At 46.0% G+C, this 24,728-nt stretch overlaps 1 protein-coding gene across 1 annotated transcript in view; it reads right to left on the bottom strand.

Moving 5' to 3' along the window:
* Positions 1 to 24,728, bottom strand: part of stimate (STIM activating enhance) — a 222,650-nt gene that overhangs the window by 102,045 nt on the left and 95,877 nt on the right. Inside the window, exon 5 of the mRNA XM_080218591.1 lies at positions 20,165 to 20,277. Within this exon, the coding sequence (XP_080074717.1) occupies positions 20,165 to 20,277 (113 nt within the window). The remainder of the gene's footprint in view (positions 1 to 20,164; positions 20,278 to 24,728) is intronic.

Genomic DNA, 24,728 nt, shown 5'->3' with positions numbered 1-24,728 from the left:
ACTTTTCACTATATACTAATACATGTGACAATAGTATATCAAAAATTTCCTTTGAATGCTGACATCACTGATCACATAAACTGCAATTGCCTTCCATGGCCAATGTTACTGACCACCACACCCACAATCTCCTGCCACTCCCACTTCACCCCATCCTAAATCTCCTTAGAATTCTTCTAAGCTCCAATAAGTATAGGCCCAATGTACTTAACCTTCCCTCCATACTCAGGAGGAATCTAATTAACCTTTTCTGGACTGTCTCTGATGCTATTATATCTTTCCTTGGAGCTTAAAGCTGGCCTAACTAGTATTCTCTATAGTTTTAGTAAAACTTCCTTATTTTTACACGTCATTCCCTTTTAAGTAAGGGCCAACATTGCACTGGCCTTCTCAATTACAAAGAACACTGAAACAAGGAACAAACAACGGTACAGCACAGGAACAAACCCTTTGGCCTACCAAGTCTGTGCCGACACATGATGCCTTTCTAAACTAAAGACATTTTGTCTTTCAGTGGTCTGTATTTCTTTAATCCCTGCCTATTCATGTATCTGTCAAGATGCCTCTGAAACATTGGTATTGTAGCTGCTTCTACCATCTCCTCTGCCAGCACATCCCAGGCACTTAACAGCCTCTGTGTAAAAAAACTTGCCTCTCATTTCCCTTAAACTTTCGCCCTTTTACCTTAAATCTATGTCCTCTAGTAATTGAGATTTCAATCCTGGGAAAAAGTCTCCGGCTATCTATGCCGCTCAATTTTGTTAACTTCTATCAGGTCACCCCTCAGCCTCTGATGTTCAAGTGAAAGAAAAAAAGAAAAGCAGAAAGTTGGTAATGCAGATACACTATGAAACAAAAAAAAAGAAAATGGAATGTTGGCATTTATTGCAAAAGGACAGGAGCATAAATGTAGAGAAGTGTTGTGGCACGATGGCACAGCAGTTAGCGCTGTTGCCTCAGTGTCAGGAACCCAAATGCGATTCCCAGCTTGAGTCACTGTCTGTGTAGAGTATGCATGTTCTTCTGTGTCTGCATGGGTTCCCTCCAGGTACTCCAGTTTCAACACTCAGTCTGAAAGACGTGCAGGATAGGTGCATTGGCTGTGCTAAATTCTCCTTCAGTGTACCCGAAGAGGCGCCGGAGTGTGGCAACTTGGGGATTTTCATAGTAACTTCATTGCATTGTTAATGTGAGCCTACAAGTGACACTAATACCTAAACTTATAAACATAAACGTATATGGTGTTGGTGAGACCAAATCTGGAGTATTGGTCTCCTTACCTGAGGAAAGATGTGGTGTCATTGGAGGCAGTTTGGAGAAGGTTCACCAGATTGATTCCAGTATTGAAAGGGTTGACTAATATGGTAAGTAAACAGTTTGGGCTTATACCTGCTGGAGTTTAGAAGGATGAGAGAGGACCTGATCAAAGTATATAAAATTCTAAAAGGAATTGATAGAGTAAACATAGACCAAGTGTTTCCTCTTTTGGGGTAATCTAGAACAAGTAGTTACAGGTAGGTTATTGCAGAAGGTCAGGGGACATGGAGTTGGGGGTAGGGTGTTAGCGTGGATAAAGGATTGGTTGTCAAATAGGAGGCAGAGAGTGGGGGTCAATGGGTGCTATTCGGATTGGCGGTTGGTGACTAGTGGGGTGCCCCAGGGGTCGGTGCTGGGGCCTCAGCTATTTACCATTTATATAGATGATCTGGAGGAGGGAACCGAGTGCAGGGTGTCGAAATTTGCTGATGACACCAAGATTGGGGGAAAGGCAAATTGTGCGGAGGGTGTGGAGAGTCTGCAGAAGGATCTAGATAGGCTGGGCGAATGGGCCAGGAAATGGCAAATGGAATTTAATGTTGGCAAGTGTGAGGTGGTCCACTTTGGTAGGAAGAATGGTAGGAAGGACTATTACTTACGTGGCGAAAAACTGCAGCAGGCGACGGTGCAGAGGGACCTCGGGGTCCTTGTGCATGAGTCGCAAAAACCCAGCTTGCAGGTGCAGCAGGTGGTCAGGAAGGCGAATGGGATGCTGGCCTTCATAGCGAGGGGGATTGAATATAAAAGTAGGGAGGTCTTGCTGCAGCTGTATAGGGCATTGGTGAGGCCGCAGCTGGAGTACTGTGTGCAGTTTTGGGCGCCGCACCTGCGCAAGGATATTTTGGCCCTGGAGGGAGTGCAGAGGAGGTTTACTAGGCTGATACCGGAGTTGAGGGGGTTGAGCTATGAGGAGAGGCTGAATAAACTAGGCTTGTACTCGCTAGAGTTTAGAAGAATGAGAGGAGATCTCATTGAGACGTATAAGATGATGAATGGGATGGATAGGATAGAGGTGGAGAGACTCTTCCCGCTCAAAAAAGACAGTAGGACTAGGGGGCACAGCCTCAAGATAAAGGGGAGGCGGTTTAGAACGGAGTTGAGGAGGAACTTCTTCACTCAAAGGGTGGTGAATCTCTGGAATTCTCTGCCCGTTGAAGTGGTGGAGGCTGCCTCGCTAAATATTTTTAAGAAGCGGGTTGATGGGTTTTTGATAAGAGAGGGGATTAAGGGTTATGGGGAGAGGGCGGGAAAGTGGAACTGAGCCACAACAGATCAGCCATGATCTTATTGAATGGCGGGGCAGGCTCGAAGGGCTAGATGGCCTACTCCTGCTCCTATTTCTTATGTTCTTATGTTCTTATGTATAGGTTTAATACTGAAAAGAGGAAGAAATACTTCTTGCAGAGTGTGGAGAATTTGTGGAACTCACAGCCTCGTAGCATGGTGGAATCCAAATCATTAAATGGTTTCAAAAAGGAGTTAGATATTTTGTCATACAAAACTGGTTAAAAGGATATGGGGAACAGGTAGGTAGGTGGCTTTGAGATTGGGGAGAGATCCGCCATGATCTGATTGAATAGTGCTGGGTTCACTGTTATTTGTCATTTATATTAATGATTTGGATTAGAATATAGGGGGCATGGTTAGTAAGTTTGCAGATGACACCAACATTGGTGGCATAGTGGACAGTGAAGAAAGTTATCTCCAACTGCAATGGGATCTTGATTAATTGGGCCAGTGGGCTGACGAATGGCAAATGGAGTTTAATTTAGACAAATGCGAGGTGATGCATTTTGTTAGATTGAACCAAGGCAGGACTTACTCAGTTAATGGTAGGGCATTGGGGAAAATTACAGAACAAAGAGATCTAGGGGTACATGTTCATAGCTCCTTAAAAGTGGAATCACAGGTGGACAGAGTGGTGAAGAAAGCATTCAGCATGCTTGGTTTCATTGGTCAGAACATTGAATACAGGAGTTGGGACATCTTGTTGAAGTTGTACAAGACATTGGTAAGGCCACACTTGGAATACTGTGTACAGTTCTGGTCACCCTACTATGGAAAGGATACTATTAAACAAGAAAGAGTGCAGAAAAGCTTTACTAGGGACTTGACAGGCTGGATAGACTGGGACTTTTTTCTCTGGAGCACATGAGGCTGAGGGATGACCTTAGAGAGGTCAATAAAATAATGAGGAGCATAGATAAGGTAGATAGTCAATACCTTTTCTCAAAGATAGGGGAGTCTAAAACAAGAAGACAGAGGTTTGAGGTGAGAGGGGAGAGGTACAAAAGTGTCCAGAGGGGCAATTTTTTCACAGAGGGTGTTGAGTGTCAAAAGCTCACAGCTTCCATAAGCTGCCAGAGGTAGTAGTAGAGGCAAGTAAAATTTTGTCTTTTAAAAAGCATTTAGTTACATGGATAAGATGGGTATAGAGGGATGTGGGCTAAATGTGGGCAATTGGGATTAGTTTCAGGGTTGAAAAATAAAATGGCAGCATGGATAAGTTGGGCCGAAGGGCCTGTTTCCATGCTGCTGTAAACCTCTATGACTCTAACAGGTTTGAAGGGCTGAATTTGCCTATTTCTGCTCCTAATTCCTAAGTGAAAACAAACCACGTTTGTCCAATCAGGGAGACAAGAGATGAAATTGCTGGGCCTCTGACGGAAATCTTTGTCTCTTCACTAGACACAGGTGAGGTCCCTGAGGTTTGCAGGATAGCGAATGTGGTACAGTTATTTAAGAAGGGTAGCAGGGATAACCTGGGTATTTATAGGCCAGTGAGCTTAACGTCCATGGTGGGGAAGTTGTTGGAGAGGATTCTTAGAGATAGGATGTATGCGCATTTAGTACAGAACAATCTCATTAGTGACAGACAGCATGGCTTTGTAAGAGGGAGGTCGTGCCTTACAAATTTGGTGGAGATTTTTGAGGAGATGACAAAAACGGTTGATGAAGTAAGGGCCGTGGATGTCGTCTACATGGATTTCAGTAAGGCGTTTGACAAAGTCCCTCATGGTAGGTTAGTCAAGAAGGTTAAGGCTCATGGGATACAAGGAGAGGTGGCTAGATGGATAGAGAACTGGCTTGGCCACAGGAGACAGAGGGTAACAGTCGAAGGGTCTTTTTCCCACTGAAGGTCTGTGACCAGTGGTGTTCCGCAGGGCTCTGTACTAGGACCTCTGCTATTTGTAATATATATATGAATGATCTGGAAGGTGTAACTGATGTGATCAGTAAGTTTGCGGATGACACGAAGATGGCTGGACTTGCGGATAGCTATGAACATTGTCGAACAATTCAGCAGGATATAGATAGGCTGGAAAATCGGGTGGAGAAATGGCAGATGGAATTTAATCCAGATAAATGCGAGGTGATGCATTTTGGAATAACTAATGTCGGGGGGAGCTATACAATAAATGGCAGGGCCATCAAGAGTACAGACACACAGAGGGACCTAGGTGTGCAAGTCCACAAATCCCTGAAGGTGGCAGCACAGGTGGAGAAGGTGTCGAAGGCGGCACATGGTACGCTTGCCTTTATAGGATGGGGTATAGAGTACCAAGTTTGTATGAAGAGTATGAGAACAAACCAAGTTAGAGTATGAAGCTAAACTAGCACTAAATATAAAAAATGACAGTAAAAGTTTTTACAAATATATAAAGAAGAGGAGGCTGGCTAGAGTGAATGTTGGACCCTTGGAGGATGAGAGGAGGGATTTAACAGTGGGAGATGAAGAAATGGCTGCGGCTTTAAATAAGTTTTTTGCCTCGGTCTTCACGGAGCAGGACACGAATAGTTTGCCGGATATTAAAGAAAGAAGGATGGTAGGAGTTGAGAGCCAAAGTGTGATTACTGTCACTAGAGAGGTAGTGCTTGATAGACTAATGGGACTGAAGGTGTACAAGTCCCCAGGACTGGATGGAATGCATCCCAGGGTTCTGAAAGAAACGGTAGAGATGATAGTGGATGCCTGAGTAATTATTTATCAAAATTCGCTGGACTCCGGGGAACTGCCAGAAGATTGGAAAATGGCTAATGTTACGCCGCTGTTTAAAAAAGGTAGCAGACAAAAGGCAGGGAATTATAGGCCAGTTAGTTTAATGCCTGTAGTTGAAAAAATGCCAGAATCCGTCATCAAAGAAGAAATAGCGAGTCACCTAGAAAAGAATGGTTTGATCGAGCAGACGCTGCATGGATTCATTAAAGGGAAGTCGTGTTTGACGAATTTATTGGATTTCTATGAGGGTGTGACTAGTGCGGTAGACAGAGGGGAACAGGTGGATGTGGTGTTTTTAGATTTCCAAAAGGCGTTTGATAAGGTGCCTCACAAAAGGTTGCTACGGAAGGTTAGGGTGCACAGAGTTGGGGGTAAGGTGTTAGCGTGGATAGAGGATTGGCTGTCTAATAGGAAGCAGAGAGTTGGTATCAACGGGTGCTATTCTGGTTGGCGGTTGGTGACTAGCGGAGTGCCGCAGGGATCAGTGCTGGGGCCTCAACTATTTACCATTTATATAGATGATCTGGAGGAGGGAGCTGAGTGTAGGGTGACGAAGATGAGTGGAAAAGCAAATTGCGTGGAGGGTGTGGAAAGCCTGCAGAGAGATCTGGATAGGCTGAGCGAGTGGGTGAGGACCTGGCAGATGGAGTATAATGTTAGCAAGTGTGAGGTTATCCACTTTGGCAGAAATAATAGTAGGTGGGATTATTATTTAAAAGGCAAAAAGCTGCAGCATGCTACGGTGCAGAGGGACCTGGGGGTCCTTGTGCACGAGTCGCAAAAACCCAGTCTGCAGGTGCAGCAGGTGATCAAGAAGGCGAATGGAATGTTGGCCTTTATAGCGAGGGGGATAGAATATAAAAGTAGGGAGGTCTTGCTGCAACTGTACAGGGTACTGGTGAGGCTGCAACTGGAGTACCGTGTGCAGTTTTGGTCGCTGCACTTGCAGAAGGATGTGCTGGCCTTGGAGGGAGTGCAGAGGAGGTTCACTAGGCTGATACCGGAGATGAGGGGGTTGGACTATGAAGAGAGACTAAATAGACTGGGTCTGTACGCGTTGGAGTTTAGAAGGATGAGGGAGGATCTTAGAACATAGAACATAGAACACTACAGCACAAACAGGCCCTTCGGCCCACAAGTTGCGCCGATCACATCAATACCTACCAATCCATAGACCTATCTATAACCCCCAATCCCATTAAATCCCATATACTCATCCAGAAGTCTTTTAAAAGACCCCAGTGAGTGCGCCTCCACCACCACTGACGGCAGCCGATTCCATTCACTCACCACCCTCTGAGTGAAAAACTTACCCCTAACATCACCTCTGTACTTGCTTCCCTGCACCTTAAATCTGTGTCCTCTCGTAGCGACCATTTCAACCCGGGGAAATAGCCTCTAAGAATCCACCCTATCTATTCCTCTCAACATTTTATAAACTTCTATCCGGTCGCCTCTCAACCTACGTCTCTCCAGGGAGAAGAGTCCCAGCTCCCTCAACCTATCTTCATAAGGCATGCCTCCCAATCCAGGCAACATCCTTGTAAATTTCCTCTGCACCCTTTCAATAGCTTCCACGTCCTTCCTATAGTGAGGCGACCAGAACTGCGCACAGTACTCCAAGTGGGGCCTGACAAGGGACTTATAAAGTTGCAGCATTACCTCCCGACTCCTAAACTCAATCCCTCGATTAATGAAGGCCAGTACACCATACGCCTTCTTGACCACATCCTTCACCTGCGAGGCCAATTTAAGAGTCCTGTGGACCCGGACCCCAAGATCCTTCTGCTCTTCAACACAGCTAAGACTCCTGCCCTTGATAGTGTACTCGTTCTTATAGAGGTGTATAAGAGAATGAAGGGGATGGATAGGGTAGAGGTAGAGAGATTCTTCCCGCTTAGAAAGGATAGCAGGACTAGAGGACACAGCCTCAAGATAAGGGGGGCGCAGTTGAGATCAGAGTTGAGTAGGAACTTCTTCACTCAAAGGGTGGTGAATCTGGAATTCTCTGCCCGTTGAAGTGGTGGAGGCTACCTCTCTAAATATATTTAAGTCACGGGTAGATAGGTTTTTGATAGGGGAATTAAGGGTTATGGGGAGAAAGCGGGAAAGTGGAACTGAGCCACTTCAGATCAGCCATGATCTTATTGAATGGCAGGGCAGCCTCGAAGAGCTAGTTGGCCTACTCCTGCTCCTATTTCTTATGTTCTTATGTACCTTCTTTATCAGCCTTCCACGAGGGAACTTGTCAAAGATCAGGGTTCATAGGACTCTCAAATTGGCTTCACAGGTAGAGGATGTGGTTAAGAAGGCGTATGGTGTATTGGCCTTCATCAAATCGAGGAATTGAGGTTAGGAGTTGGAAGATAATGCTGCAGCTTTATAAGACCCTGGTCAGACCCCACTTGGAGTACTGTGCTCAGTTCTGATCACCTCATTACAGGAAGGATATGGAAGCCATTGAAAGGGTGCAGAGGAGATTTACAAGGATGTTGCTTGGATTGGGTGGCATGCCTTATGAGGATAGGTTGAGAGAGCTCGGTCTTTTCTCCTTGGAGAAACAAAGGATGAGACGTGACCTGATAGAAGTGTATAAGAAGTTGAGAGGTATTGATCTGGTGGATTCTCAGAGGCTTTTTCCCAGGGCTGAAATGGCTGCCACAAAAAGGGGTAGCAGCACACAGCAGGCAGCGGAGTGAGTGGGAGCTGAGTGAGAAGGGCTTTGGCTCGCTGGGCTTAGGAGAGAGCAGGCTTGGAGAAGGGGCGTTGTACATTTCTATCTTTTGGCGCTTACAGGAGGTTGGGACATGGCAGGGAATATAGGGAGGAATATAAGCTGTGTCAGGTGCTGCATGTGGCAGTTCTTGGTGGCGTCACGTGTTCCCAAGGTCCACATCTGTACTAAATGTTTAGAACTGCAGCGCTTGAGGGCCCGGGTCAGGCAACTCGAGGGGCGTCTGGAAGATGCGTTTCTAGTCAGGGAAAACGAGGAGTTAATGGCTAGGAACGATGAGCAGGAAGAGGTCCCAAGGGCTGAAGAGCAGGAAGGGTGGACGACTGTTAGGAGGAGAAAGAGGAAGAAGAAGAGTAGTCAGGGTCCCCCGGCCTCCCCAGAGGCCCCCCAGTGTTCATCGACAGGGGCACAGAAAGATAGGCAGGAAGGGGGAGACTGACTTAGAGGGACAGAAGGGGGCTGGCAAGGTGATAGTGGTAGGGGATGGGAGGGTCAGAGGTATCGATAGGAGGTTCTGTGGACAGAGGCGTGACTCCAGGATGGTGGTCTGCCTCCCTGGAGCAGGGGTAAAGGATGTAACAGAAAGGGTAGAGGGAATTTTGAAAGGGGAGGGGGCACAGGCTAAGGTTATAGTACACGTAGGGGAGGGGGACATAGGAAGGAGGAGTAGGGTAGAGGTCCGTAGGCAATTTAGGGAGTTGGGGTCCAAACTAAAGAGCAGGACCTCCAGGGTGGCACTCTCTGCTGCCCAGTACCAGCAGGGCAAAGAATGACGAGATCATGCAGCTGAATGCATGGTTGAGGGATTGGTGTAGGGTAGAGGGCTTTACTTTTGTGGATCACTGGGAGGTATTTAGGAGAGAAGGGCAACTGTACAGGAGGGGTGGGGAGAATTTGAATGGGAGGGGAACTAGTGTCATAGCGGGAAGGTTAGCTGGGGTGTTTAGGAATGGTTTAAACTAATAGGGAGGGGGGAGGGTGGGGATGTGGCTGGGAGAGAGTCGGGTGAAAGGAAAATTGTCAGGGAGAAGGAGGTTCCAAGGGACACTCGTGGGTTGAACTGTGTCTGTTTCAATGCTAGGAGTGTGACAGGGAAAACGGATGAGCTTAGGGCCTTGATGTTTGTGAGGAAGTTAGATGTGGTGGCTGTAATGGAGATGTGGTTACGGGAAGGGCAGGACTGGCAGCTGAATGTTCCTGGGTACAAGTGTTTTAGGTGTGACAGAGGAGGGTTGAAGAGAGGTGGAGGGGCGGCACAGTAAAGGAGAACATCACAGTAGTGCAGAGGGAGGATAATATGGAAGAGATAGGGATTGAGTCACTGTGGGTGGAGTTGAGAAATAAAAAGGGAGAGATTACGTTGCTAGGGGTGTACTATAGGCCACCCAACAGCCCGAGGTCAGTGGAGGAAGGCATTTGCAGGGGCATTTTGGATAGGTGCAGGAAGAATAGGGTGGTTGTAGTGGGTGACTTTAATCTACCTGGAGTGAACTGGAGGGGGCCTAGAGCTGGGGGTACGGAGGGAGAGGAGTTTGTGAAATGTGTTTTGGAAGGGTCTCTAGAGCAGTATGTAACTAGCCCGACTAGGGGAGGGGCTATACTGGATTTAGTGTTGGGTAATGAGCCAGGGCAGGTGGTTGAGGTAGAGGTAGGCGAACATGTGGCTAACAGTGACCACAAGTCCATCTACTTTAGGATAAAAATGGAAAGGGACGAGTGCCGGCCGAACGGGAGTGTGCTGAACTGGGGAAAGGCGAGCTATAGCAGGATTAGGAGGGAGCTGCAGGACACTGATTGGGAGGGACTGTTAGCTGGAAAGTCCACGGTTGGCAAGTGGGAGGCTTTTAAGGGCAAAATGAAATGGTTGCAGGGGAGGTATGTTCCGGTTAAGCGGAAGGATGGGAAAGGTAGGATTAGAGAGCCATGGATTACAGGGGGTATTGAAGACTTGGTCAGGAAGAAGAGGGAGGCGTATGTTAAGTCGAAACAACTGGGTACAGAGAGTGCGCTGGAGGAATATAGGGAGAGTAGGAGGGAGCTAAAAAGGGGAATTAGAAGGGCAAAGAGAGGGCATGAAATGGCTTTGGCTGGTAGGATTAAGGAAAATCCAAAGGCATTTTATTCCTATATTAGGAGCAAGAGAGTAGTTAGAGGGAAAATTGGTCCTCTTAGGGACAAAAGTGGGGAGTTATGTATTGAGTCGGAGGGAATGGGGGAACTCCTGAATGAATACTTTGCGTCGGTATTCACGAAGGAGAGGGGTTCGGAATCGTGCGGTCTCTTGGAGGGAGCTGAGGATCAGTTGCAGGAAATATCTATTACGAGGGAGGAAGTGCTAGGGCTTTTAGGTAGCGTAAGGACGGATAAAGCTCCGGGGCCTGATGGTATTTATCCCAGGCTGCTTAGGGAGGTGAAAGATGAAATTGCTGGGCCTCTGGCGCAAATCTTTGTCTCTTCTTTGGACACAGGTGAGGTCCCAGAAGACTGGAGGGTAGCAAATGTGGTACCGCTGTTTAAAAAAGGTAGTAGGGATAACCCTGGAAATTATAGACCGGTGAGTTTGACATCGGTGGTAGGGAAATTAATGGAAAAAATACTTAGGGGTAGGACGTATGAACATTTGGAGCGTTGCGATCTGATTAGGGATACGCAGCATGGCTTTGTTAGAGGGAGGTCTTGCCTTACGAATCTGGTGGAATTCTTTGAGGAGGTGACAAAAACGGTTGACGATGGAAGAGCCATTGATGTCATCTATATGGATTTCAGTAAGGCGTTTGACAAAGTCCCTCATGGTAGGCTGGTAGAAAAGGTTAAGGCGCATGGGATACGAGGTCAGGTAGCTAGGTGGATTGAGAACTGGCTGGGCAATAGGAGTCATGATGTGGGTATGCCGGCGTTGGACTGGCGTAAACACAGTAAAAAGTCTGACAACACCAGGTTTTAGTCCAACCTATTTATTTGATAATATTCTCACAAGCTTTCGAGGGGACAGCCTCTTCGTCAGGTGAATGGAGAGTTCTGGCCTCAGACAGAGCATATAAAGCACAGACAGTTTAGAGATTACTGATTAAAATGCGAATCCTTACACCTAACCTGCTGTTCAAGACCTGAAGTGGCTGACAATGTGAGTGGTAGGAGCACTGATCACAGTTTAAAGAGATGTGTATTGTCTCCAGACAGTACAGTAAGTGAGGTTTTGCAAACCCAGGCAAGTCACACACATGAGGACGGTCTCAACAGGGATCTTGGGTTCATGTCGCACTATCTGTAACCCCCGTGACTTGCCTGGGTTTGCAAAACCTCACTTACTGTACTGTCTGGAGACAATACACATCTCTTTAAACTGTGATCAGTGCTCCTACCACTCACATTGTCAGCCACTTCAGGTCTTGAACAGCAGGTTAGGTGTAAGGATTCGCATTTTAATCAGTAATCTCTAAACTGTCTGTGCTTTATATGCTCTGTCTGAGGCCAGAACTCTCCATTCACCTGACGAAGAGGCTGTCCCCTCGAAAGCTTGTGAGAATATTATCAAATAAATAGGTTGGACTAAAACCTGGTGTTGTCAGACTTTTTACTGGGCAATAGGAGACAGAGGGTAGTTGTCGAGGGGACCTTTTCGGACTGGAGGCCAGTGACCAGTGGTGTGCTGCAGGGCTCAGTACTGGGACCTCTCCTCTTTGTAGTATACATAAATGACTTGGAAGAGAGCGTAGGTGTTTGCAGATGACACCAAGATGGCAGGGTTGGCGTGTACTGAAGTGGAATGTCAGGTGATACAACAGGATATAGATAGGTTGGTGCATTGGGCAGATAGGTGGCAGATGGAATTTAATCCTGACAAATGCGAGGTGATGCATTTTGGAAGGAATAATGCAGAGAGGAGCTATGTGATAAAAGGTAGACCGATTAGGAGTATAGAAATACAGAGGGACCTGGGAGTGCAGGTTCACAAATCCATGAAGGTTGCGACACAAGTGGAGAAGGTTGTTAGGAAGGCTTATGGAATGCTAGCCTTTATAGGAAGGGGTATAGAGTATAAAAGCTGCCGTCTAATGCTTCAGTTGTTTAGAACGTTGGTTAGACCGCATTTGGAGTACTGCGTCCAGTTCTGGTCACCTTACTACCGGAAGGACGTGGAGGCTCTGGAGAGGGTTCAGAGGAGGTTTACCAGGATGTTGCCTGGCATGGAGGGGCTGGTTTACGAGGAAAGGTTGGAGAAACTGGGACTTTTCTCCTTGGAAAGACGGAGGTTGAGGGGGGACATGATAGAGGTATATAAGATACTGAAGGGAATAGATAGAGTCAATAGTGAGAGACTGCTCCCTAGACTGGGTACAAATACGAGAGGTCATGATTTAAGGGTGAGGGGGGAAGAGGTATAATTTGGATGTGAGAGGAAGGTTCTTTACGCAGAGAGTTGTGGGGGTATGGAACGCGCTACCGAGTAGGGTGGTGGAGGCAGGAACGTTGGACTCGTTTAAGGTTCAGTTAGACAGACATGAGTGAAACGAGGATGGAGGGTTATAGTAGGGGCTATTAAATAAGGTCAGAACCTCAGGAGACACCGGAAATGCAGACTTGTAAGTTAACGTTTTTGTCTTTTTATTCCGCAGGTGGAGGTCCACCTCGTTGTCAAACGAGGGGCATACACACGGTGGGTCGTGCGTGGGCTGCTCTTGGAGGTTCCGGGAGTGGCCTAGTACTTCGTGTCGGTGTGTGTGCTTGATCCTGGACTGGTAGACGGGCGCCGCAACAGCTTGGTGACTAGCACTGCTAGCTGTGCAGATACATGGATTTGGGCCTGTGTCTGCGGGGGTTTGAGCATTCTCCCTGTGGTTGCGTGGGTTTCCTCCGGGCGCTCCGGTTTCCTCCCACACCCCAAAGATGTGCTCTTAGGCTGATTGGTTTACCAAATCGACACTATTCTCCCCTGAATCTGGCTAAGTTAGGGGTTCCATTCGTAGACACGCAGGGTAGAATAGGTGTAGGAGGATGTGGCGGCACGGGCTCGTTGGGCCGAAGGGCCTGTTTCCCGTGCTGGGTTGTTCTTTGTTCTTGTTTGTACAAGAGGACACAGGTTTGGGATGCTGGGGAGTAGGTACAGAGGACATGTCAGGGGTAGGTTTTTCACTCAGAGGGTGGTGGATGAGTGGAATCGGCTGTCGTTGGTGGTGGTGGAGGCAAATTCGATAGGGTCTTTTAATAGACTTCTGGATGAGTACATGGGACTTAATAGGAACGAGCGTTATAGGTAAGCCTAGTAGGTAGAGATATGATCAGCGCAACTTATGGGCCGAAGGGCCTGTTTGTGCTGTAGCTTTTCTATGTTCTATGATCACCTGGTATCAACCCAGACACCAATAAAACAAACAACCCTTGTGCCAAAATTGGAAGAGCTGTCTCATAGAGTAGTCAAGCAACAGCGTGACATAGGTATGATTCTGCAAGAATGACTAACAGACAACACCCCAGACACCACCATTACCATCCCGTGATATGCCCTGTTTCACTGGCCGGGTAGACCCAGCAGAGGTGGTGACACAGTGGTATATAGTAGGGAGGGAGTTGCCCTGGGAGTCCTTAACGTGGACTTTGGACCCCATGAAGTCTCATGGCTTCAGGTTAAACATGGGTAGGGAAACCTCTTATTGGTTACCATGTTCTGTCTTCCTTCGGCTGATGAATTAATACTCCTCCATGTTGTACAACAGTTGGAGGAAGCACTGAGGGTGGCAAGGGTGCAAAATGTACTCTGGATGGGGTATTTCAATATCCATCACTGAGAATGGCTCAGCAGCAGCAATACTGATCAAGCTGGTTGGGCCCTAAAGGATATACTGCTAGACTGGCTTTACAGCAGGTGATGAAGGAACCAATAACAGGGATCTCATCCTCACTAATTTGCTGGCTGCAGATAGAGAATCTGGTGAACTAGAGCGACAACAATAATCTCTCCCTCCAACGTCCGTAAAAAGAATGTGATAGTCATCAACCTCAGGAAGCACAGTGGAGGACATGGCCCTGTCTACATCAACAGGATAAAGTGGAAATGGTCAAGAACTTCAAGTTTGTAGGTGTCCAGCTCACCAACCCCGACAAGAGATACTGATTTGATTTATTATTGTCGCATGTATTAACATATAATGAAAAGTATTGTTTCTTGCGCGCCATACAGACAAAGCATACCATTCATAGAGAAGAAAACGAGAGAGTGCAGAACGTAGCAAACGTTACAATCATAGCTAGGTGTAGAGAAAGATCAATTTTATGCAAAGTTCATTCAAAAATCTGAAGCAGCAGGGAAGAAGCTGTTCTTGACTCTGTTGGTACGTGAGCTCAGACTTCTGTATCTTTATCCTGACGGAAGAAGGTGAAAGAGAGAATGTCCAGGGTACGTGGACATTCAATTATCCTGGCTGCTTTGCCAAGGCAGCGGGAAGCGTGGACAGAGTCAATGGATGGGAGGCTGGTTTGCATGATTGATTGGGCTATATTCACGACCTTTTGCAAGTCCTTGCGGTCTTGGGGCAGAGCAAGAGCCATACCAAGCTGTGATAATAACCAGAAAGAATGCTTTCTGTGGTGCATCTGTAAAGGTGACAGTTATAGCTGATATGCCAAATTTCTTTAGTCTTCTGAGAAAGTAGAGGCAGTGGTGGGCTTTCTTAACTATCGTGTCAACATGGGGGAACCAGGACAGGTTGTTGGTGATCTGGACACCTAAAAACTTGAAGCTTTCTTTCTACTTCATCCCTGTTGATGTAGACAGGGGGATATTCTCCTTTACACTTCCTGCAGTTGATGACAATCTCCTTCGTTTTGTTGACATGGAGGGAGAGATTATTGCTGCCACACCAGTTCACTAGAGTTAAGAAAACCCACCAATGCATTTACTTTCTAAGAAGGCTAAGGCAATTCAGCACACCTGCTACGACTCTCACCAACTTTTCAGATGCACCACGTAGAAAGCATCCTTTCTGGATATATCACAGCTTGGTATGACTTCTGCTGCGAGCAAGGCTGCAAGAAACTACGAAAGGTTGTGAATGTAGCCCAGTCTATCACCCAAGCCAGCCTCCCACCCACTGACTCTGTCTACACATCCAGCTGCCTCAGCAAAGTAGCCAGCGTGATCAAAGACCCCACGCACCCCAGGCATTCTCTCGTTCGCCTTCTTCCATCGGGAAAAAGATTCAAAAGTCTGAGGTAATAATAATTGCTTCTTCTCTGCTGCCATCAGACTTTTGAATGGACGTACCTCACACTAAGTTGATCTTTCTCTATTCCCTAGCTATGACTGTAACAGTACATTCTGCACTTCCTCCTTTCCCTGTCCCCATGTTCTCTAAGAACAGTATGCTTTGTCTGTATAGCGCAAAAGAAACAATACTTTTCACTGTATACCAATACATGTGACCAAAATAAATCAAATCATTGCAACATAGGAAAATGCAACGTAAGTAGGCAAATTCAACCCTTTGAGCCTGCTCTGCCATTCAATCAGATCATGGCTGATCTTTCCCTGGTCTCAAATCCGCCTCCCCATCTGTTCCCCATATTCCCTTATCCCTTTTTTTAAAATTAGGAATATATCTAACTCCTTCCTGAAACCATTCAAAGATTCAGACTCCACCGTGCTATGGGACAGCGAGTTCCACAGTTTATCACCCTCTGCAAGAAGTAATTCTTCTTCATCTCAGTTTTAAATCTACCACTTATCAGCCTATACCTGTAACTTCTTGTTCCAGATTACCCCATAAGAGGAAACATTTGGTCTACATTTATTCTATCAATTCCTTTTAAAATTTTACATACCTTGAGCAAATCCCCTCTTGTCCTTCTAATGCCCAACTTTTCAATCTCTCCTCATACATTAACTCTTTCATCCTTGGAATCAACGTGGTGAACCTCTTTTGAGCTGCCTCTAGTGCCACCACATTCTTCCTCAAATAAGGAGACCAAAACTGAACACAATAGTCCAGATATGGTCTCACCTACACCCTATACAATTGCAACAACACTTCTCTACTTTTTTACTCCAGTCTCTTTGCAATAAATGCCAACATCCCATTTGCCTTTTTTATTACACCTGCACATTGACTTTCTGCAATTCACGAACCTGGATCCCTCTGTCCGGACACACTTTGAATCAAATCAAATCGCTACCACTGACGTGAAACTCACTGAACTATAATTTCCTGTTCATTTCTATCACCCTTCTTGAAAAGTGGAACCACGTTAACCATTCTCCAGTTCTCTGACACTTCCCCCCAAGACGCGGAGATGCTGGCATTGGATGGGGGTAACAACAATAAGAGGTCTCACAACCCCAGGTTAAAGTCTAACAGCTGTTGGACTTTAACCTGGTGTTGTGAGACTTCTTACTGTACTTCTTCTTCATTCTTTGTTGATTAAAAATCAACAAAGAATGACGAAGAAGTTGATAAAGAAAGGAAGGATAGACTATGAAGCTAAACTAGCGCTAAATATAAAAAAGGATAGTAAGAGTTTTTATAAATATATAAAGAGGAGGAGGCTGGCTAGGGTGAACGTTGGACCCTTAGAGGATGAGAGGAGGGATTTAGTGGTGGGGGATGAGGAAATGGCTGAGGCCTTAAATAAGTTTTTTGCTTCGGTCTTCACGGAGGAGGACACGAATAGTTTGCTGGGTATTAAAGATAGAAGGATAGTAGGAGTTGAGGGCCTGAATGCGATCACTATCAATAGAGAGGTAGTGCTCGACAGACAAGCGGGACTGATGGTGGACAAGTCCCCAGGACCGGATGGAATGCATCCCAGGGTTCTGAAGGAAATGGCAGAGGTGATAGTGGATGCCTTAGTGATTATTTTCCAAACCTCGCTGGATTCCGGGGAAGTGCCAGAAGATTGGAAAACGGCTAATGTTACGCCGCTGTTTAAAAAGGGTAGCAGGCAAAAGGCAGGGAATTATAGGCTGGTTAGTTTAACGTCTGTTGTAGGAAAAATGCTCGAATCCGTCATCAAAGAAGAAATAAGAACATAAGAACATAAGAAATAGGAGCAGGAGTAGGCCATCTAGCCCTTCGAGCCTGCCCCGCCATTCAATAAGATCATGGCTGATCTGTTGTGGCTCAGTTCCACTTTCCCGCCCTCTCCCCATAACCCTTAATCCCCTCTCTTATCAAGAACCCATCAACCCGCTTCTTAAAAATATTTAGCGAGGCAGCCTCCACCACTTCAACAGGCAGAGAATTCCAGAGATTCACCACCCTTTGAGTGAAGAAGTTCCTCCTCAACTCCGTTCTAAACCGCCTCCCCTTTATCTTGAGGCTGTGCCCCCTAGTCCTACTGTCTTTTTTGAGCGGGAAGAGTCTCTCCACCTCTATCCTATCCATCCCATTCATCATCTTATACGTCTCAATGAGATCTCCCCTCATTCTTCTAAACTAACGAGTACAAGCCTAGCGAGGCATCTTGGGAAGAATTGTTTGAGAGAGCAGACGCAGCACGGATTTGTTAAGGGGAAGTCGTGTCTGACGAATTTATTGGAATTCTATGAGGTTGTGTCTAGTGCGGTGGATGTATTTCTCGATTTTCAGAAGGCGTTTGACAAGGTGCCGCACAAAAGGTTGTTACAGAAGGTTAGGGGGCATGGAGTTGGGGGTAGGGTGTTAGCGTGGATAGAGGATTGGCTGTCAAATAGGAGGCAGAGAGTAGGTGTCAATGGGTGCTATTCGGATTGGCGATTGGTGACTAGTGGAGTGCCGCAGGGATCGGTGCTGGGGCCTCAGCTATTTACCATTTATATAGATGATCTGGAGGAGGGAGCTGAGTGTAGGGTTTTGAAATTTGCTGATGACACAAAGTTAAGTGGAAAAGCAAATTGAGCGGAGGGTGTAGAAAGTCTGCAGAGGGATCTAGATAGGCTGAGCGAGTGGGCGAGGACCTGGCAGATGGAATACAATGTTGGCAAGTGTGAGGTTATCCACTTTGGCAGGAATAATAGGAGGAGGGACTACTATTTAAAGAGCGAAAAGCTGCAGCATGCTACGGTGCAGAGGGACCTGGGGGTCCTTGTGCATGAGTCGCAAAAACCCAGCCTACAGGTGCGGCAGGTGATCAGGAAGGCGAATGGGATGCTCGCCTTCATAGCGAGGGGGATTGAATATAAAAGTAGGGAGGTCTTGCTTCAACTGTACAGGGCACTGGTGAGGCCGCAGCTGGAGTACTGTGTGCAGTTTTGGTCGCTGCACTTGCTCAAGGATATTTTGGCCTTGGAGGGAGTGCAGAGGAGGTTCACTAGGCTGATACCGGAGTTGAGGGGGTTGAATTATGAAGAGAAGCTGAATAGACTGGGCTTGTACTCGTTGGAGTTTAGAAGGATGAGGGGGGATCTTATTGAGACGTATAAGATGAAGAAGGGGATGGATAGGGTAGAGGTGGCCAGGGGATTTGTGCATTTGTAAGCCTGTCAGATCCTCCAATACTTCCCCATTTCCTATGTCAAACTGTGCAAGTTCCTCACTGTGCCCTTTTCTGAATTCTATACCTACATTCTCCTTTTGCTGAGTGAAGATCCATGAGAAGTATTCAGTAACATCCTTCTAATACTCTGCGGTTTCACACACAGATTACACCCTTGGTCTCTAATGGGCTTTACCCTTTATCTGGTTAGCATCTTTCTTCCCTTTAATAACGAACAAAGAACAATACAGCACAGGAACAGACCCTTCGGCCCTCCAAGCCTGCACCAATGACGTGTTCCTAACTAGACCATCTGTTTGTATTCCTCTATTCCCAGTCTGTTCATGTGGCTATCTAGATAAGTCTTAAATGATCCTTGCCTTTCTGCCTCAACCACTTTGCTATGGAGCGCATTCCAGGCCCCCACCACCCTGTGTGTAAAATATGTCCTCCACATATCTGTATTGAACCTTCCCCCTTTTACCTTGAACTTGTGACTCCTTGTGTTTGTCATTTCTGACCTGGGAAAAAGCTTCCAACTGTTCACCCTGTCTATGCCCTTCATAATCTTATCAACCGCTATTAGGTTGCCCCTCAACCTCTGCCTTTCTAGGGGGAGCAACCCTATTTTATTCAATCTCATCACATAGCTAAGACCCTCCATACCAGGCAACATCGTAGTGAACCTTTTCTGCACTCTCTCCAAAGCCTCCATGTCCTTCTGGTAGTGTGGCAACCAGAACTGGACGCAATATTCCAAATATGACCTAACCAACATTCTATATAACTGCAACATCATAATCTAACTTTTATACTCTATGCCCCATCCAATAAAGGCAAGCATGCCATAAGCTTTCTTCACCACCTTTTCCAGCTGTGCTGCCACCTTTAAGGATCTGTGTACTTGCACACCCAGATCCCTCTGTGTCTATACTCCTGATGGTTTTGCCATTTATTGTATAGCTCCCCCCTGCATTAGATCTGCCAAAATGCATCACTTCACAATTATCTGGATTAAATTCCATCTGCCATTTCTCCACCCAATTTTCCAGTTCATATCCTGCTGTATTCTCTGACAATGTTCATCACCATCCGCAACTCCAGGGATCTCTGCGTCGTCTGCAAACTTATAATCAGACCAGCTACATCATCTTCCAAATCACTTTACATATATATCACAAACAGCAGAGGTCCCAGCAGAATACGTAAATAATGTATTTATAAAATATCTTAGGATTTTCTCTAATCCTGTATGCAAGTCCTTTTTCATGCCCTCTTATGTAGCATGCAACAGGTAGCTTAAATTGTTGCTCAAATGTTTGAGACACTTTCGCCTTCCAGGGTATTCCAAGGTTGACTGGGCATTTTTCAGACTCATTCATGAGTTTGTGCAATATATAGCAAGTGATCTGTTCAGAGCAGTCATTATTCTGCAGAATAGCTTTGACAAGCCCTATATGATTGCCAGGTATATAGGCCATACATCCCAATGATTGGTGGCAGCAGATTATATCAAACAGTATTTTCCTTTGCCTGTCCATACCCAACCGACTCGCAATCTGTGCGCTTCAATGAGCTCATGAGTTACGCAAACAAGTGAAGAATTCAGAAATATACAATGTAAATTTAAGTCAAGGCTGGCGAGGAAGAGGACAAAAGATACAAACCTTCTTCCACTGAGGTAACAGCAGCACTACAATCACCACAGTCTTCTCTAACATCATAATTAATAGGTAAAGTGCACACTGTCCAACCCAGGCACTGCATTCCACAGGGTCTCCTGCAATTAAAGTTCAGTACATGGAGTTAGTGCTGTATACAACTAGTTAACAACTGGATTATTGCATTACAATTTCAATAAACAATCAGCAAGAATTGGACAACATTCAAGTTTGGACTCATAGGTGGCAATTAATATCCATTTCACGCAAGTCGGAGGATAAGATCAACTTGAACAACGAAGTTCAACCACACCCCTGCCACTCTTGACATTCAATGGCATTACCAATACAGACTTCCCACTATAACATTCTGGGCGTTACCTGCCACACAAAGACTGTGTTACAAGAGCAAGTCAGATGCTGGGAAGTCTTTGGGAGGTAATTCCACTCCTGATTCCCCAAAGCATGTCCACAAAGCTAAAGACAGGAGTGTGATGGAATAATCCCCACTCGCTAGAGCGTGTGGAGCTCCAACAACATTCAAGGTGCTTGACGTAGGATAAAGTTGCCCACTTCATCGGCATCCCACCTACCACATTCAACATTCACTCCCTCAATCAAAGACGCACAATAGCAGCTTACTAAATATAAGATATCGCGTAGCAACTCACTAAGGTTTCACTCAGAAAATAATCAGCAAGGTTCCTTTGACAGCACTTTCCAACCCATTCTGAGAAGCACAAGTTTTAGTGTGGAGCTGAAGGAAATCAATATGGTTTTGGGGAAATTAATGGGACCAAAGGCAAATAAATCTCCAGGGCCTGATAACTAATTGATTTATGATTGTCACACATACTGGGACACATTGCGAGCTATATGGACAAACCATACTATTCATAAGAGTACATGGGGAAAAGGAAAGGGTGCAGAATATAGTGTTGCAGTTATCAGTGGGGTGAAGAGAAAGATCAGCTTAATATGAATAGGAACATTTAAAATTCTGATGGCAACAGGGGAGAATTTTACACGTTTTCATATTTTTCTCCTGACGGAAGAAGGTGGAAGAGAGCATGTCTGGGATGCGTGTGGTCCTTGATTAGGCTGGCTGCTTTCTTGAGGCAGTGGGAAGTGTCGATGGATTCAATGCATGGGAGGCTGTTTTGCCTGATGGACTGGGCTAAGTTCACAACTGTTTGTAGTTTCTTGCAGTCTTGGTCAGAGCAGGAATCATACCAAGCTGTGATGCATGCAGAAAAGATGCTTTCTATGGTGCATCTGTAAAAATCGGTGAGAGTCTTAGTGGACATACCGAATATCCTTAGCCTCCTGAGAAAGTGGAGGCATTGATGGACTTTCTTAACTATAGCACTGGAGTGGAGGAATAAGGATGAGAAAGGATGCCCTGAGACATGGTATATTGACGAGACCATGCAGATGCCATGACAACAGATGACTGGACACCGCACGACAATCACCTTCCTGTCAGGGAAGACTTCAGTAGTCAAGGGCATTCAGCCACTGATCTTTGGCTAAGCATTCTCCAAGGTGGCCTTCAAGACACACGACAATGCAAACTCATCAAAGAGAAACTGATAGCCAAGTTCTGCACACAAGGATAGCTTCAACTGGGATTCTGGATTCATGTCACATTATCTGGAACCCCCACGACTTGCCTGGGCTTGCAAAATGTCACTAACTGTCTTAGCTTGAGATAATTCTTTAACCTGTACTTAACCCTCTCTCCACTCATATTGTCTGTACCTGTAAAGACATGATTACTTGTTAAGACTTACATTCCAATCATTATCTGGTAATTCAGTTTGTGTCTATATATGCCCTGTTTATGAACCCAACTCCCACTCACCTGATGAAGGAACAGTGCTCCGAAACTCGTGCTATCAAATAAACCTGTTGGACTTTAACCTGATGTTGAGACATGGCCTCCACTACATTTCCTGAAGTCGATGGTTGTCGCTTTCACTTTCCTGACAGAGGGAGAGATTCTTGTCATCACACCAGTTCACCAGATTCTCTATCTCCTTCCTGTAATCCATCTCATCATTATTTGGGAACCAAACAGAGGGGAACCGGTGGATGTGGCGTTTCTCGATTTTCAGAAGGTGTTTGATAAGGTGCCGCACAAAAGGTTGCTACAGAAGGTTGGGGGCATGGAGTTGGGGGTAAGGTGTTAGCGTGGATAGAGGATTGGCTGTCTAATAGGAGGCAGAGAGTTGGTATCAATGGGTGCTATTCTGATTGGCGGTTGGTAACTAGTGGAGTGCTGCAGGGATCGGTGCTGGGGCCTCAACTATTTACCATTTATATAGATGATCTGGAGGAGGGGGCTGAGTGTAGGGTGATGAAATTTGCTGATGACACAAAGATGAGTGGAAAAGCAAATTGTGCAGAGGGTGTGGAAAGTCTGCAGAGGGATCTGGATAGGCTGAGTGAGTGGGCGAGGACCTGGCAGATGGAGTACAATGTTAGCAAGTGTGAGGTTATCCACTTTGGCAGGAATAATAGTAGGGGGGATTACTATTTAAAGGACGAAAAGCTGCAGCATGCTATGGTGCAGAGGGACCTGGGGGTCCTTGTGCATGAGTCGCAAAAACCCAGTCTGCAGGTGCAGCAGGTGATCAAGAAGGCGAATGGGATGCTGGCCTTTATAGCAAGGGGGATAGAATATAAAAGCAGGGAGGTCTTGCTGCAACTGTACAGGGCACTGGTGAGGCCGCAGCTGCAGTACTGTGTGCAGTTTTGGTCGCTGCACTTGTGCAAGGATATTTTGGCCGTGGAGGGAGTGCAGAGAAGGTTCACTAGGCTGATACCGGAGATGAGGGGGTTGGACTATGAAGAGAGACTAAATAGACTGGGTCTGTACTCGTTGGCGTTTAGAAGGATGAGGGGGGGTCTTATAGAGACGTATAAGATAATGAAGGGGATGGATAGGGTAGAGGTAGAGAGATTCTTCCCGCTCAGAAAGGACAGCAGGACTAGAGGGCACAGCCTCAAGATAAGGGGGAAGCAGTTTAGAACGGAGTTGAGGAGGAACTTCTTCACTCACAGGGTGGTGAATCTCTGGAATTCTCTGCCCGTTGAAGTGGTGGAGGCTACCTCACTAAATACATTTAAGTCACGGGTAGATAGGTTTTTGGTAGGCAAGGGAATTAAGGGTTATGGGGAGAAAGCGGGAAAGTGGAACTGAGCCACTTCAGATCAGCCACGATCTTATTGAATGGCAGGGCAGGCTCGAAGGGCTAGATGGCCTACTCCTGCTCCTACTTCTTATGTTACGTTCTTACGTTCAACGCACCAGTGAGTCATCAGCAAACTTGAAAATAGAGTTGGAATGGAATTTGGTCACGCATAGTCCATAAGGAATTGAGCAAGAAGCAGAGGACACAACCTTGCGGGGTACCGGTGTTGAGGATAACGATGGAGGTGGTGTCATTACCTATCGTTACTGATTGTAGTCTGTGGGTTATGAAATCCAAGATCCAGCCACAGAGGGAGGAGTCAAGTCCTAGGCCACGGAGATTGGAAATAAGTATTGCTGGGATAAAGATAATGAAGGCTGAGCTCTGGTCAATAAAAAGGAATCTGACACAAGTCCTTGTTGTCCAGATGTTCCAGTGTTGAGTGAATGGGCAGGGAAATGGTGTCTGCTGTGGACCTGTTGCGGCGGGAAGCAAACTCCAGTGGATCCAGGCAATCCGGGAGGCTGGAACTGATTCATGCCATGACTAAACCTTTCGAAGCACTTCATAATGATGGATGTCACAGCCACCAAACGATAGTCATTAAGGCACACTGCTTGACTTTTCTTCGGTACCGGGATGACGGTCATCTTCTTGAAGCAGACAGGGACCTCAGATTATTGTAAAAGTGGTTGAAGATGTTTGCAAATACCCCCATCAGCTGATCTGCACAGGATCCGAGTGATCGTCCGGGTACCCCATCCAGGCCAGTTGCCTTCTGTGGATTGACCTTCGAGAAAGCCGATCTGACATCTGCAGTAGTGACCCCAGATACAGGCTCTTTCAAGGCTTCTGGGGTGCATTAGAGGAGCTACATCAAATTTTTTCAACCCAAGGATTTGCTCATTTCAGATAAACTGCACTAAGTTTGCAGGTGAAGTCTTTCAGGAATTCATAAAAAAGAATGGTACACGCCACGTGTACATTGTGCTGTTTCATCCAGCTTCAAATGGTTTGGCAGGGAGAGTGGTTCAAACTCCAAAGGAGGGATTGAAGAGAATGGTTTTGATTTAATTTATTATTGTCACAGGTATTAGGATACAGTGAAAACTATTGTTTCTTGCATGCCATATAGACAAAACATACCATTCATATAGTACATAGGGGAGAAGGAATGGAGAGGGTGCAGTAGTGTTAAAATCATAGTAAGGAGTATAGGGAAAGATTAACTTAGTATAAGGTAGGTCCATTCAAAAGTCTGATGGCAGCAAAGTTAGGTTAGGGCAGGACTTACATTAGCGATCTTATGGTCTGAAGGAATCATTCCAGAATCTAAAGAATTTTGGGAAATGACCACCAATGGATCTACTATT

The sequence above is a fragment of the Carcharhinus amblyrhynchos genome, chromosome 3, assembly GCF_965287045.1.
Source record: "Carcharhinus amblyrhynchos chromosome 3, sCarAmb.v2.hapA, whole genome shotgun sequence".
Lineage (NCBI taxonomy): Eukaryota > Metazoa > Chordata > Chondrichthyes > Carcharhiniformes > Carcharhinidae > Carcharhinus > Carcharhinus amblyrhynchos.
Note: the sequence above shows the minus strand (reverse complement) of the source record. Positions and strands in the feature narration are given on the sequence as shown.